Source organism: Physeter macrocephalus, chromosome 2 (assembly GCF_002837175.3).
Source record: "Physeter macrocephalus isolate SW-GA chromosome 2, ASM283717v5, whole genome shotgun sequence".
In the NCBI taxonomy this organism is placed as follows: Eukaryota; Metazoa; Chordata; class Mammalia; order Artiodactyla; family Physeteridae; genus Physeter; species Physeter macrocephalus.
Window position 1 is genome coordinate 21980064 of NC_041215.1, and position 15804 is coordinate 21995867.

Genomic DNA, 15804 nt, shown 5'->3' on the forward strand with positions numbered 1-15804 from the left:
GCCAGCCTGGGCCTCGGCGGCCTTCGCCTCGGGCCTGGGGCGCCCCGGGAGCCCCACCAGGCACCTCTAACGCCGGGGCTGCTTTCGGGGCCTGGGAGTGGGGGGTGACCGGAGGCGCACCCCTCTCGGAAGAGCACGGCCCGGAGGAAGGGTGCTAGGAATCTGGGGTGGGTCCCCCCGGAAGATTTCGGGTGCTTAGAGAAGCCCCTCCCCCAAGGGGAGTTTGCAAGGAAGCCTCATCACCCCCCCGTACGCCGCCAGCTTGGGGAGGGAGACCCTTAGGACGCGTTCTCCCCCCCTCCCAGAAGCAGTTGGGGCGCTCAGATGTGCACCCCCTCTCGGCGCTTTGGAGGCGCGGTAGAGGGCGCACCCTGCCCCCCACCAAAGGCGGACCTTCAAACGCACCTCCACAGCCTGGGGGGGGCGGGGGACGAGAGCCTCCGGGCGCGCCCACCCCCCTCGGCTCTGGGCGGAGAGGCGGGGGCAGGAAGTGCGGGCGGGGGCCGCTCCGGGGGCTGTAAACACGGGCCCGGGAAGTGGGGCGGGGGTGGGGGGGGACACGCTGCAGCTGCGCCGGCCGCTGCCTCGGGGCAGCCGGGGAGAGAGGTGGGTGGCGGCCCCACCGGATCCTGACCCGGGCCGCCCCCTCCCCACAGGGCTCGTCGCACCTCCCCCAGCAACTGAAATTCACCACCTCGGACTCCTGCGACCGCATCAAAGATGAGTTTCAGCTGCTGCAGGCTCAGTACCACAGGTGAGCTGGGGCTGGTGGTACCCCGCCCCGGGAGAAGCTGGAGCCCCCTGCTCAGATGGCAAGACTAAAGCCTGCAGCGGAGCTTGTGGCCCCTGCTATATATCTAGGCTCCGGAAAAATAGAGGCGTTGAACGTCTTAGGTGGCAGGCACTGTCTTTAGCACTTTGCCGATATGAAATTCATGTAGTCTTTAAGACAGTCCCATTTTGTACATGAGAAAACTGAGGCACAAAAATTTAAATAATTTGCCCAAAGCCTCAGCTGTCTGGTGTCAGAGACCCTCTCCCCACCCCAATCTGCATTGGATAAAAGACCTCCCAACAGTTGGAGTTGGGGATGGGCCCTCCACCTCCCCACCCACCAGCAAAATCTGTAGCATGTTATCTCTCTCTGCCTAGTTTTGGAGAAAGGGTTCCTGCCAGCCCGCAGAAAGGCGATTCTCTTTCCAGAACTGAATCTGTTTCTAAAGGGCTTGCCAATGTGCCAGATCTAAAGAGAAAGGAACTATTATTGTCTTCATTTTACACTTAGAGAAACTTAAGCCCAGAGAGGATAGGAATTTCCTGGGGTTGCACAGCAAGGAAGTGGCAGAACTGAGATTTGTTTGTACCCAATCTCTGGGTCGAAGAATGCAGATTTCTCAAGGTTTTGCTACAAAGTGGGGCTTTGCCTAGGAATCAAAAGGGGGTCCATGGCCACGAATACCAGTGGGGTCTTGGGCCCTCTCTGGACCTTAGTTTACCCACACAAAAGTATTCTTTGAAGGATCCCGAGTTTTCTCCAAGAAGAAATTGGGAACAGTGATATATTTGTTCTTTGGGGGTACTTCCCATTCTCCCAATTTGCTGAAGATTGAACATACATCCTTTTGTTTAATCTTTCCTGCTGTCCTATCATTGTGCCCATTTCAAAGATGAGGAAACTGAGGCACAGATGGTTGAAGGGCAGGCCTAGGAACTTTGTTCTGGTCCTGTGATGTGGAGGGTTTAGGGGCTTTGCCTGGCAGGCCTGGCCTTTTTGAGCCTCTCTGGGGGGATTCCCCCCCCCACCCTGCCTGGCCCGTGCCCACGTCACAGTGAGCACTGGGGCTGATCCAATTCCAGAGACCGAGGGCCAGATTGCTGCCATAGTGCTGTGTGACCTCAGGTAGGCCACACCCCCTCTCTGAGCTTTGGAGTCTCCATCCGCTGGGCCTGGGCTTCCTGCTTTACACTGAGGGGTCCTACCATGTTGGGGGCTCACACAGTATCCACCAGTCCTTCAGGAAGGGCCAGAAACGCAGAGTTTGGAATGAAATTGCCTGATTTTGTTTTTAACGGTGGCAACAAATGCACATTTTTAAAGAAAATTGCAGAAACCAACTGTGGCTGTCCTTCCAACTGGGGTATACAAATCATGGTCAGTCTGGCGGAGTGAAACTCCAGTCTCCTGGGGTGACTACAAGAGCAACTAAGTCTTTATTGGGTACTTACTGAATACCAGCATTAAGAGTGTTTCTGGTCTTAATTCATTTCATCCTCACCACCTCACCCTCGGAGGTTGGAACTCAACAGACTTGGAGACCCAAGACCCAGAGAGGTAGAGGGCTTTGCCCAGAGTCACACAGCATCAAGATAGCAGGGTTGAACTTTGGACCCAGTCTATCTGGCTTGAGTTTGTGCTCTCAGCTCTTTACCTGTCACCCTGACACCCTTGTGAGGGGCCTTTGAGAAACACCCAAAGCTCATCCTTGCTGGGGGAGCTTGAGAGAGGTGGGGCAGTCACCATCTCTATTACCCAATGGTGGAAATTTATGCCCCCCAGCTAGGGAAATCAGGACCCACAAGAGGGGCTTGGGTGCCTTTGAAGATTCCTTGGTAAATCCAATCCAGAGCCCTACCAGCCAACTCGGCTCTCGCAGCCTCTCCGCGGTGTCTGTTTGTTCCTTCTTTGCTGGAGAGTTTTCCCCAGTGCTTGAGAGTATGGCCTCTGAAGCCAGCTTCCTGGCTGTGTGACCTTGAGCCCGTTCACTCAACCTCTCTGGGCGTCCATTGCATCATCGGTAAAAACAGAGTGGCGATAAAAGCCCTGATCTCTTTGGGTTTCAGGAGAGGTAAAAGTTTCTTTGAATCCCTGTCTGACCTACAGTCAGGGCGTTTGCTCTGACTTTTGCTATTTTTTATTATTGTTTTCATTGCTTTCTCTGCCCCCAGATCTGCAAGGTTGGTGTCATAATCCCCATTTTCTAGCGAGGGCACCTGAGGCTCCCCCTGCCCCATCTTATGCCTGTCCCCCACCAAAGTTAGGGGCTCCCCTGCACAATGGGGGGGACCTCAGCCCAGCCCCCGCCCTTCCCCGTGTTCTTCTTCAGTCTGAAACTCGAATGTGACAAGCTGGCCAGCGAGAAGTCGGAGATGCAGCGTCATTACGTGATGGTAAGCCAGCCCTGGGGTCCAGTGGGCAGGGATGGGGGACCCCAGATCCCCCTCCAGCACCAGCAGCTGCTGCCCGAACCCTGGCCGCCACCTCTGGGATGTATGAGGAGTCAGGGTCAGCTCTCCATTCAGCCTGCCCCTGGGCCGGGCTGAGTCCGTCTTGCTGGTCTGGCTGCCGGCCCAGGCAGTGGCCGAGGTGCCAAACCACCGGGTTGCAGCCTGAGCCTGCCAGGTCCCCCGGCTGTCCTTGGCAGGAAAGGAGCCAATGGCTGGGAAAGCCAGGATCTGACTGGGGGAGCAGCCAGATCCCTCCCTGCCCCCATGGTCCAGGCATCCCAGGCTTAACCCCTCCTTGCCCGAGCCTGGGAGGACTCCCTGACGTGGGTGGGAGGGAAGGGGTGGCACTGTGTTCTTGGGCCTGACATTTGAGACCCACCCTGCCCGTGCACGCTGCCAGAATCACTTGCTCGACCCCACCGCTCCTCGGTCCAGCCCAGAGCCCACTTCTCCCAGGCTGTGGGGGAAGCAGAGCCAGATACTGAACCTCTGGCCTCAGAGGGAGGGATGGGGCTGGGGCAGAGAGAGGGACCGGGACTGGGGGACTCCAGAAGGGGGTGCTCGTGGTTTGAGAAAGGCTGCATGGAGGATGGGGCATTGCAGCTGGGGTCTTGAAGAATGAGTAGGAGCTTGCTGGGCAGAGAAGGGGAGACCACACAAAGGCCTGGGAACAAACTTGGCTTCCCTCTCACCCTCCCTGGGGTGACAGAGGGGCTCCATGGGAAGGTTTAGAGCCAGGGAAGGGGCAGGGTCAGATCTGGGGCGTGAGGGGGGGCGCTGCTGGCCCCAGAGCCAGACACAGCAGGATTTGTTTATCCTCGATTATTTATACCCAGGAAGGCAAACTTCCCTGGAGTCCGGGCCACCCGCAGACAAGACACATAAAGATAAAAGATTAGGAGCCTTGGAGAGAGAGAAAGAGAGAGAGAGAGAGAGAGAGAGAGAGAGAGAGAGAGTGTGTGTGTGTGTGTGTGGTGTGTGTGTGTGTTAGAGGTTGGGGTGTGATCATTATTCCAGAAACCAGGGCACCCACACCGCTGCTGGGGCCCTGAAGCTCCCCCAGCTTCCGCAGCAGCCCCACCAGGCACCTGGGCCCCAGCGCCTGGTGTGGGTGTCTCCCCACTTCCATCTCCATCTCTTTCGCCTGCCCTCCCCTCCCCATCTCTCCATTTCTCCTCTTCTCCCCCTCTTTGTCTCTCTCTCTGTCACTCCCCCATCTCTTTGTCTCTGGAGCCCCCCATCCTTCACCCACCCCCATTTCTCTCTGTCTCCTCCCCACCCCATGCAGTACTATGAGATGTCCTACGGCTTGAACATCGAGATGCACAAGCAGGTACGCCCCCTTCCCCCCTCCTCCGCCCCACGCTTACTTCGGCACTGCCCCAGGCAGGTAGGAGCTTGCCCACCCCTTGGCTGAGCACCAAATCTGCCCTGGTATCCTGTTACCTCCGAACCCACCCCCCTTCTTTCTTAGGCCTCCCTAACAGGTTTCTCTCCCTGAGGGGGAGGGGCAGAGACTTTCCGGGGACCTGCCACCCCCCCACCCCACCGTCTCCCCTTTGCAAACAGCAGAGGAGGGGTGATGTGCCAACCCACCCTGGAACCCCCAGATTGCCCCTTGCCCTCCAGCCTTCCTCTTGCCATCTGTGCCCTGATGAGGCTACTCTCGGGTATGTTGTAGAACACTGATGCCAGCTGCCCCCACCCCTTTTCCCCTCTCTCCCACGGAGCACTCACTACCTGCCAGGTGCCGGGCATCATCTTCCCAGGGCCGCCGGGACCCCAAGCGGCTGGGCGTGAGTTTGTCCTGTGCTCTTAGCCTAAAGGGCAGAGAGCCGGCCTCAGATTCCATCTTTGCCGCTGATTGGGTGCCCGTGGGCCCAATGAGTTGACCTGACCCTGGGCCGAGCTGGCCTCTTAGATTAGACAGAACCCCCAGGCCTCCCGGGGCTGGTCTGCGCCTGCCCCAGCTGCTGCCCAGGGCTGAAGCGTCTGTGTGTTTCAGGCTGAAATCGTCAAGAGGCTGAATGGGATCTGTGCCCAGGTCCTGCCCTACCTTTCCCAAGAGGTGAGTGGAGCCCCCAGGCCTCCCGGGGCTGCAGGGGGGAGGAGGCGGTAGATGGACCGTGAACTTTCCCCAGGCCCTCCCTACTGCAGCCATCTGGGGCAGCAGCAAGCTAGGTGCCCCAGGGCACACGCCTTCCCTCTCTGGACCTCCCAGCCACCAGCCAGTCTGTGCAGAAGAATCCCCAGGTTGGAGAAACCCCAGGGGTGCAGGGCAGTGGAGGGAGGGGCCTCACCCTGCTGTGGAATTCCCAGCCTGAGTGAGTCATTGCACTGTAAAAATGTCAGCTATGCCGAAGACTGCACCAAGAATTCTGTTTCCCTGTTTTGCTTCTGTCTTTCACCCGCTGAGATTCATCTGTGGGGCCCTGCTGGCCGCTGTGTGGACAGGGGGGCTCTCAGCACACATAGGCAGACATACAAACAGCCACAGATAAGCGCAGATGCGACACATAAACACACGGCACACGGACACACAGAGATGCACACGGACACACGGAGGAACCAGGTACCCAACTCTTCCTCTTTTTGTTTCCTGGGGTTCTAAGACTCTTGGTGTGAGGCCCACTCTGTACACACACAAACACACACGTCTGGGTCATGTAAGGCCCATCTGCTCTCTGCCAGATTTACTGTTGACAATTCATCATTTTCTCTTTAACCCCTGCCCATATCTTGGGGTCCCTCAGGTGATGCCCAGGAACAATTCCAGGAGGATACCATGAAAGCCCCAAAGAAGGGGATTCTTAGGACCCTGAAGACCTAGGCTTGTGGTTTCTGTTCACAGCAGGGGCTCCTTGGTAGCCAAGGCAAAGAAGGAGCGTGGCAGATTCTAGCATCTGATGGCTGGAGAGACAGACATTCAGGGAGGGCTGGGGTACAGGGTGGGGGATTGCCCTGAACCCAGACTCATGCCCCAGCCCTGCCAGAATTCACTGGGCCTTCCCAGGCTGTGGAGGAAGAGGAGCTTGGGTTAGCAGATCTCAGATCTCTTGGACCAGCAGTCCTGGTCTGAGCTCTTAGAACCAGGACTTCCCTGTACCGTTGGCCAGGTTGTGCACCGCACTTCTGCTGCTTTGCACATGGCATTGGTCGTGGTTCAGGCTTTCTCAGACTCACCCAAAAGCTTTTTCCTAAGATTTTGGTACCAAGCCCTTTGGGTCTTCTCTGCATCTCTGTGTATCCCATTTTCCAGATGAAGAGACTGAGGCTGGATGAAAGGAATCAGCTGGAGAGAGGGGGGTTTCGGGAGGGGTGGGAAGCCGTGGAGAGGGAGGGCTCTAATAGCCCAGATGGGAACGGGGCTGCTTCTGGGCTCTGAGCCACAAGCCCTAACAAGATCGGGGCGAATCAGTTGACTTCTCTCCACCCTGCCCCATCCAGCACCAGCAGCAAGTCTTGGGAGCCATCGAGAGGGCTAAGCAGGTCACTGCTCCTGAGCTGAACTCCATCATCCGAGTATGTTTGGGGTCTTTGGGGGCGGCAGCGGGTGGGAGGACAGATGGGCCCAAGGGGGCTCATGCTCCCCTTCCTCTGCCCTGCAGCAGCAGCTCCAAGCCCACCAGCTGTCCCAGCTGCAGGCTCTGGCCCTGCCTCTGACCCCACTGCCTGTGGGGCTGCAGCCCCCTTCGCTGCCGGCGGTCAGTGCAGGCACCGGCCTCCTCTCGCTGTCGGCGCTGGGCTCCCAGGCCCACCTCTCCAAGGAAGACAAGAATGGGCATGACGGTGACACCCACCAGGAGGATGATGGCGAGAAATCGGATTAGTGGGCGGCTGGGATGGGGGCAGGGGGACAAAGGGGAGACAGACATGGAGAGAGGAATATTCAGCGTAAGACACAGTATAGCTTGGGATTGGCTCAACTCTGGTAGTATTTATGGTAGCCGCCTGCTGGGGCCCTCGCCCTGCTTGTGTGCCACCCCCTGACTTGGCTCCTACCCCCGACTCCCAGACTCCCTCCTCCTCCCCTGCAGCCTGAATGGGTCAATACCCGCTCATACCACAGATGAGGCAAGCTGAGGCCTGGAGGCACAAGTGGGAGGCCAGGTCCGAAGGGAGCAAGACCTCAAGAGGTCCAACACCCCCTGCACTTCCCCAATCCGCACACCTGTAACTGACAGTCTGCCCGCTGGCCCCCCCCCCCATCCCCAGGGCACACCCTGGCCTCACACCCTGGCACTGCATGCAAACACAATGCTAGCTGCCCCTCCCCGCCCTGGGCGCCCCGCGTCTCCCCTTCCCACTCACTCACCCTCTGCTAGTTCCTGCCACCCACGCCCACCTAGTCCTGTCCCCTCACCCATGAAAGAGAGGGGCCACGGACAGCAAGCTTCGCCTGGGGAACAGGGTGGGGTGGGCGACCCAGAATTCCCTTTCTCCCTTTCCCAAATAAAGATGAGGGTACTCAAGTTGTCTTGGTTTTTATTTTTTATTTTTCTTTTTTCCAGTATACTAGCTTGTCTTTTAAGAAAAGGGATATTAAAAAAAAAAAGACAGAAAAATGTTTAAAAAAAAAAAGCAACACCCACACCTGTGTCTGTATATAGCCTTTTAGACTGTCAGCCTTTGTTGTGTTCAGTCGTTTGATCTCTACGGAGAGAAGTGAAAATGCTGTATCGAGGGTGGGCTTAGCTGTGCCTTTCAAATAAAGATGTGAGAAGGTTGGTTGCTGTGTTCCTGCCTCTGTGTTGCGAGTTGCCCGCTGTGCCCCCCTTCCCGGGGGAGGAGAGGGCTTCCTTCAAGTCTGAGTCCCCCTCGTCTGTTACAGGACTGGATATTGAGAGTCCTAGCTGAGTCTGGCTTGTAAATGTACTCTAGCTCCTGAACTTGGCGCCTTGCACAGAGAGGGCCAGCTGGAGGCTCTAGGTCACACAGCACAGCCTAGGTGCTTGAGGTCTAGCCAGCTGTTTTGACAGGTAGGCAAAGGGACTCAGAAAAGCTAAGGGGTCACTAGTTTCTGAGTCCCGGGCCAGAGGGTTCCTAAATGACAGTCTTTACCCTTAGAGACAGCTGCTGAGACTGGACAGTCACACTGCACACACAAACACTTTTATCCAGATCAGAGAACACAGACCCCCAGCTGGACCTCAACTCTCCAAGGACCACTTGGAGCCCAACCTCGCCCCCCTGCATCCAAGCTGGACCACCTCAGGAAGGGGAGCCAGCAGGAAAGGTGATTCCCGGCACGCTTGGCATTTCAGTCAAGAGAACTTCAGGGACTTCCCTGATGGTCCAGTGGTTAAGACTGCACTCCCCATGCAGGGGGTGTGGGTTCGATCCCTGGTCGGGGAACTAAGATCCCACATGCCCCGTGCTGCGGCCAAAAAATTTAATAATAAAAACTAAGAGAACTTCAGGCTCCCCACCCAGGATATGGGCCTGGTGGCGGGGAGGTGGGTGGAGAGTGGGGACAGTCATCTGGACTTTGTAAGATCTTCACAAGGGCTTCATGCCACAGAAATCCCACCCTCAAGGAGCTGGGAGCACGAGGGATCCAAGGGATTCTCACCTGTCTGCCCAATCCAGTGGGTTCGCATGGGGGCCAAGGGCACAGGAAGGGAAGGAGGGAGAGACAGAGGGGTGATGATGGACAGCCAACCTCAGGGTAAATGTCTCCTGTCCCTAAGGAGAGAAAGAGGAGGCAGAGAGGGGACAGGGGGACCCTCCTGCTGGGCCCCGCCCCTCCCCCACTGCAGCCAAATCACCTCCAAAAATGCCAGTGAGATGGGATCACTCCCTGCTTAATGTATATCCTTGTGCTGAAAACCAGAACTCATTCTACCCCTCACTTGGGGAGTGTAAATTGTTATATCTGCCTCAGAAGGCTGCTTAGCACCCAGTGATACCCCTGGATTTGAATGCTGGATCCACCCAACACACGTGCCACAAGAATGTTTACAGCAGCTGTAATCAGTCCTCATTGCCCCGAACTGGAAACCACCAGCTGTCCATCAAAGGGCAGAGGGTAAGTTGTGACATTAGCTGCCCGTGGAATACTATGCAGCCAGAAAAAGAACCAGACCTCACCGCACTTGACACCATACATCTCGCACACAGAACACTGAAGAAGCTGGGTATGAAAAAGTCAATGCTGTGTGACTCCACTTATATAAAGAACAAAAACGGGCCCAAAGGACCTATAGCACCAGATGTCACGGAGTTACCAAAGGAGACTTCTAAGGGTGACGGTAATTTGGGAGTTGATTACACGAGTGTATTCACTTTGTGATAATTCATCAAATTGTTTGCTTACAATCAGGGCACTCTTCTGTGTGTTCTATTTGGGAGGGAGGGAGGCAGGAGGGGGGTTAGGGAAAGGAGGGAGGAGGGGGGTTAGGGAAAGGAGGGAGGAGGGGGGTTAGGGAAAGGAGGGAGGAGGGAGAGAAGCAAAGAAGAGAGGGGGACGGAGGGGGATGGGGAGGAGGGATGAGAGAGAATGAAGGAGCAATGGGGGGGAGGGAGGCGAGGGGGAGGGGCAGAAAGGAGGAGGAGGAGGAGCCAGAGCTATGCTCAAAGCTCCTGGGGCACAGGACTGGGTGAAGCCATCCCTTCTGACTCCCCGCCCCCCACCTAGACCCCAGGCCTTCTGGGAGTCCCCTCTTCCAGCCCACTCCCCCTTTCTAGGGGTCTTTCCAGGGAGGGATCTGTGTGCACCGGGGTGTGAGGCTCCCTGACTCTCTCTGAGCCTTGACTTCCCAGTGCACACAATGATGTCCACAGCGTTGGAGAGTCCCACAGGCCCCAGAGTGGCATGAGACTGACCCAGCCCCGTCCCCACACACCCATCCTGCACCCCAGCCCCCCCCCCCCAAGAGCCAGGCCCACCTCCTCCTCCTGGTTTGGCCTCCAGGGCTCAGGAGGGGTCAAGGACTAACAGATTCCCGAGCTGGGGAGAAAAACATCCTGTGAAGGCCAGCGAAAACTAGGATGTGACACATTAAACATTCACAGTCCAGGCGGGCCAGGTACATCTACTGCGTCAAATATTTACGCGGCCTTCCTCCTTCCAGAGTCTGTGTGTTTGCGCCTTGGACTTGGAGAAACAAAAAGAAGCTGCAGTGACGTGGAATCAGAGATCTTGGAGTGACCACATGCTCTCCCCATTGTGCAGACAGGAAAACTGAGGCCGGAGGAAGGGTAGGAAGTTGTCAAAGTCACAAAACAAGGCAGGGCCACAGCCGGTCTCCTGCCCTCTGCTGGCTGGCGGAGCTCTCAGCCCCGCTAGGCACAAACAGAAATAATCAGGGGACTTCCCTGGTGGTGCAGTGGTTAAGACTCCGCGCTCCCAATGCAGGGGGCTCGGGTTCCATCCCTGGTCAGGGGACTAGATCCCACATGCACGCCACAACTAAGAATTCGCATACCACAACTAAGGAGCCCACCTGCTGCAACTAAGACCCGGTGCAACCAAATAAATAAATAAATACATATTTAAAAAATAATCAGGAAAGTAATGCAAATCCTAAGGATAACAGAAATCATAGATGGCTGCAATATGCTGAACATCTACCATGCTCTGGCTTCGGCTCAGGGCTTCAGCTACAGCTCTCAATCAGTTCTTGAAAATGCCTGGTGAAGGAAGGACCATTTTACAGATAAAGAAACTGAGGCTTGAGATATAAAGTGACTGGCCCCGGGCACACAGCCACGGAACCAGGATTCTGATGTGGGAAGATGCAAGCTGCCGGGTCCAGATCTTAGCCTGGATCCACTGCAGGTGGGCAGAGCTATGGCCGCTCCCCTTGCTCAGGGGCCTTCATTCTAACTGGCCTCTTTTCCGTGTCTGAGGGTGTCCAAGCACGGTGCCACCTCTGGGCCTGACCCTCTGCATGGAACACACTGTCCCCACAGCCAGCACACTCCCCGCCATCACCACCCCCTCTCTCCTGCTCGCTTTATCTTCACAGCATTGATCGCTGTGAACAACTTAGGTCAACAAATATTCCCTGTCCTCTGCTTTTCCCCACTCTGAGATGAGTTTCAGGACAATAGGAATTGGGTCTGTTTTGGTCACTGCTGAATCCCCAGGGTTTAGACTCCTGCCTGGCACACAATAGGTGTTCATGGAAGATCTAGGGAGAAAGTGAGAAAATGGCAAAGGAGCCAGCGAGATGGGTGGGCCTGGGCCAGCCCTGCAGGACGAAGCCTGCTCAGTGGGAGAGCCATCTGCAGGGAGCCATGGAAGGTGTTTGAGCGGAGAAGGGGCGCAGCCAGGTGCACGATGAGCAAGATCTTCTGGGGTCGCAGAGGGGCCCGGCTGGAGGGGAGACAGAGGCAGGGCCCCGGGAGGAAGCCCGCGTAGTATTTAGATGTTTTCTGACTTTAGGAGCTGCAAGAGGGAGCTGCATGCGCCCCAAGCCCCCCTCCCACAGCCAAGCATCCTGCTCTGAGGGTCTCTCCCGGGATCTGCCCCTCTCTATCTCTTCACCCCCACTGCTTCCGGGAGCCTCTGGGTCTCTGTCTCTCCAGCTTTGTTTCTGTCCTTCAAGGTCCTTCTCTATCTGTCGCTCCTCCCCCTTGATCTCTCCCTCCTACTATGCTCCCTCTCCGCCATCCCCGCCTCTCAGCCGACCTCTCTAGTGCTCCCCCAACACCCTCCCCCGAAAACCTCTCCCACTCAGAGAGAGAGAGAGAGAGAGAGAGAGAGAGAGTGTGTGTGTGTGTGTGTGGTGTGTGTGTGTGTTAGAGGTTGGGGTGTGATCATTATTCCAGAAACCAGGGCACCCACACCGCTGCTGGGGCCCTGAAGCTCCCCCAGCTTCCGCAGCAGCCCCACCAGGCACCTGGGCCCCAGCGCCTGGTGTGGGTGTCTCCCCACTTCCATCTCCATCTCTTTCGCCTGCCCTCCCCTCGCCATCTCTCCATTTCTCCTCTTCTCCCCCTCTTTGTCTCTCTCTCTGTCACTCCCCCATCTCTTTGTCTCTGGAGCCCCCCATCCTTCACCCACCCCCATTTCTCTCTGTCTCCTCCCCACCCCATGCAGTACTATGAGATGTCCTACGGCTTGAACATCGAGATGCACAAGCAGGTACGCCCCCTTCCCCCCTCCTCCGCCCCACGCTTACTTCGGCACTGCCCCAGGCAGGTAGGAGCTTGCCCACCCCTTGGCTGAGCACCAAATCTGCCCTGGTATCCTGTTACCTCCGAACCCACCCCCCTTCTTTCTTAGGCCTCCCTAACAGGTTTCTCTCCCTGAGGGGGAGGGGCAGAGACTTTCCGGGGACCTGCCACCCCCCCACCCCACCGTCTCCCCTTTGCAAACAGCAGAGGAGGGGTGATGTGCCAACCCACCCTGGAACCCCCAGATTGCCCCTTGCCCTCCAGCCTTCCTCTTGCCATCTGTGCCCTGATGAGGCTACTCTCGGGTATGTTGTAGAACACTGATGCCAGCTGCCCCCACCCCTTTTCCCCTCTCTCCCACGGAGCACTCACTACCTGCCAGGTGCCGGGCATCATCTTCCCAGGGCCGCCGGGACCCCAAGCGGCTGGGCGTGAGTTTGTCCTGTGCTCTTAGCCTAAAGGGCAGAGAGCCGGCCTCAGATTCCATCTTTGCCGCTGATTGGGTGCCCGTGGGCCCAATGAGTTGACCTGACCCTGGGCCGAGCTGGCCTCTTAGATTAGACAGAACCCCCAGGCCTCCCGGGGCTGGTCTGCGCCTGCCCCAGCTGCTGCCCAGGGCTGAAGCGTCTGTGTGTTTCAGGCTGAAATCGTCAAGAGGCTGAATGGGATCTGTGCCCAGGTCCTGCCCTACCTTTCCCAAGAGGTGAGTGGAGCCCCCAGGCCTCCCGGGGCTGCAGGGGGGAGGAGGCGGTAGATGGACCGTGAACTTTCCCCAGGCCCTCCCTACTGCAGCCATCTGGGGCAGCAGCAAGCTAGGTGCCCCAGGGCACACGCCTTCCCTCTCTGGACCTCCCAGCCACCAGCCAGTCTGTGCAGAAGAATCCCCAGGTTGGAGAAACCCCAGGGGTGCAGGGCAGTGGAGGGAGGGGCCTCACCCTGCTGTGGAATTCCCAGCCTGAGTGAGTCATTGCACTGTAAAAATGTCAGCTATGCCGAAGACTGCACCAAGAATTCTGTTTCCCTGTTTTGCTTCTGTCTTTCACCCGCTGAGATTCATCTGTGGGGCCCTGCTGGCCGCTGTGTGGACAGGGGGGCTCTCAGCACACATAGGCAGACATACAAACAGCCACAGATAAGCGCAGATGCGACACATAAACACACGGCACACGGACACACAGAGATGCACACGGACACACGGAGGAACCAGGTACCCAACTCTTCCTCTTTTTGTTTCCTGGGGTTCTAAGACTCTTGGTGTGAGGCCCACTCTGTACACACACAAACACACACGTCTGGGTCATGTAAGGCCCATCTGCTCTCTGCCAGATTTACTGTTGACAATTCATCATTTTCTCTTTAACCCCTGCCCATATCTTGGGGTCCCTCAGGTGATGCCCAGGAACAATTCCAGGAGGATACCATGAAAGCCCCAAAGAAGGGGATTCTTAGGACCCTGAAGACCTAGGCTTGTGGTTTCTGTTCACAGCAGGGGCTCCTTGGTAGCCAAGGCAAAGAAGGAGCTTGGCAGATTCTAGCATCTGATGGCTGGAGAGACAGACATTCAGGGAGGGCTGGGGTACAGGGTGGGGGATTGCCCTGAACCCAGACTCATGCCCCAGCCCTGCCAGAATTCACTGGGCCTTCCCAGGCTGTGGAGGAAGAGGAGCTTGGGTTAGCAGATCTCAGATCTCTTGGACCAGCAGTCCTGGTCTGAGCTCTTAGAACCAGGACTTCCCTGTACCGTTGGCCAGGTTGTGCACCGCACTTCTGCTGCTTTGCACATGGCATTGGTCGTGGTTCAGGCTTTCTCAGACTCACCCAAAAGCTTTTTCCTAAGATTTTGGTACCAAGCCCTTTGGGTCTTCTCTGCATCTCTGTGTATCCCATTTTCCAGATGAAGAGACTGAGGCTGGATGAAAGGAATCAGCTGGAGAGAGGGGGGTTTCGGGAGGGGTGGGAAGCCGTGGAGAGGGAGGGCTCTAATAGCCCAGATGGGAACGGGGCTGCTTCTGGGCTCTGAGCCACAAGCCCTAACAAGATCGGGGCGAATCAGTTGACTTCTCTCCACCCTGCCCCATCCAGCACCAGCAGCAAGTCTTGGGAGCCATCGAGAGGGCTAAGCAGGTCACTGCTCCTGAGCTGAACTCCATCATCCGAGTATGTTTGGGGTCTTTGGGGGCGGCAGCGGGTGGGAGGACAGATGGGCCCAAGGGGGCTCATGCTCCCCTTCCTCTGCCCTGCAGCAGCAGCTCCAAGCCCACCAGCTGTCCCAGCTGCAGGCTCTGGCCCTGCCTCTGACCCCACTGCCTGTGGGGCTGCAGCCCCCTTCGCTGCCGGCGGTCAGTGCAGGCACCGGCCTCCTCTCGCTGTCGGCGCTGGGCTCCCAGGCCCACCTCTCCAAGGAAGACAAGAATGGGCATGACGGTGACACCCACCAGGAGGATGATGGCGAGAAATCGGATTAGTGGGCGGCTGGGATGGGGGCAGGGGGACAAAGGGGAGACAGACATGGAGAGAGGAATATTCAGCGTAAGACACAGTATAGCTTGGGATTGGCTCAACTCTGGTAGTATTTATGGTAGCCGCCTGCTGGGGCCCTCGCCCTGCTTGTGTGCCACCCCCTGACTTGGCTCCTACCCCCGACTCCCAGACTCCCTCCTCCTCCCCTGCAGCCTGAATGGGTCAATACCCGCTCATACCACAGATGAGGCAAGCTGAGGCCTGGAGGCACAAGTGGGAGGCCAGGTCCGAAGGGAGCAAGACCTCAAGAGGTCCAACACCCCCTGCACTTCCCCAATTCGCACACCTGTAACTGACAGTCTGCCCGCTGGCCCCCCCCCCCATCCCCAGGGCACACCCTGGCCTCACACCCTGGCACTGCATGCAAACACAATGCTAGCTGCCCCTCCCCGCCCTGGGCGCCCCGCGTCTCCCCTTCCCACTCACTCACCCTCTGCTAGTTCCTGCCACTCACGCCCACCTAGTCCTGTCCCCTCACCCATGAAAGAGAGGGGCCACGGACAGCAAGCTTCGCCTGGGGAACAGGGTGGGGTGGGCGACCCAGAATTCCCTTTCTCCCTTTCCCAAATAAAGATGAGGGTACTCAAGTTGTCTTGGTTTTTATTTTTTATTTTTCTTTTTTCCAGTATACTAGCTTGTCTTTTAAGAAAAGGGATATTAAAAAAAAAAAGACAGAAAAATGTTTAAAAAAAAAAAGCAACACCCACACCTGTGTCTGTATATAGCCTTTTAGACTGTCAGCCTTTGTTGTGTTCAGTCGTTTGATCTCTACGGAGAGAAGTGAAAATGCTGTATCGAGGGTGGGCTTAGCTGTGCCTTTCAAATAAAGATGTGAGAAGGTTGGTTGCTGTGTTCCTGCCTCTGTGTTGCGAGTTGCCCGCTGTGCCCCCCTTCCCGGGGGAGGAGAGGGCTTCCTTCAAGTCTGAGTCCCCCTCG

The 15804-nt window shown here is 57.0% G+C and overlaps 2 protein-coding genes across 2 annotated transcripts in view; both read left to right on the forward strand.

Moving 5' to 3' along the window:
- LOC102973517 (TLE family member 5) overlaps positions 1-7952 on the forward strand; it is an 8799-nt gene extending 847 nt beyond the window's left edge. The window contains exons 2-7 of the mRNA XM_024134247.3: positions 657-754; positions 3105-3168; positions 4514-4558; positions 5231-5293; positions 6673-6747; positions 6834-7952. Of these exons, the coding sequence (XP_023990015.1) occupies positions 657-754; positions 3105-3168; positions 4514-4558; positions 5231-5293; positions 6673-6747; positions 6834-7055 (567 nt within the window). The 3' untranslated portion in view covers positions 7056-7952. The remainder of the gene's footprint in view (positions 1-656; positions 755-3104; positions 3169-4513; positions 4559-5230; positions 5294-6672; positions 6748-6833) is intronic.
- Positions 7953-12230: 4278 nt separating this feature from the next.
- LOC112067635 (TLE family member 5-like) lies at positions 12231-15510 on the forward strand. The gene is made up of 4 exons (XM_024134248.3): positions 12231-12316; positions 12989-13051; positions 14431-14505; positions 14592-15510. The coding sequence occupies exons 1-4, from the start codon at positions 12266-12268 to the stop codon at positions 14811-14813; spliced, it is 411 nt and encodes a 136-aa protein (XP_023990016.1). The 5' UTR covers positions 12231-12265; the 3' UTR covers positions 14814-15510.
- The last annotated feature ends 294 nt before the right edge of the window (positions 15511-15804 follow it).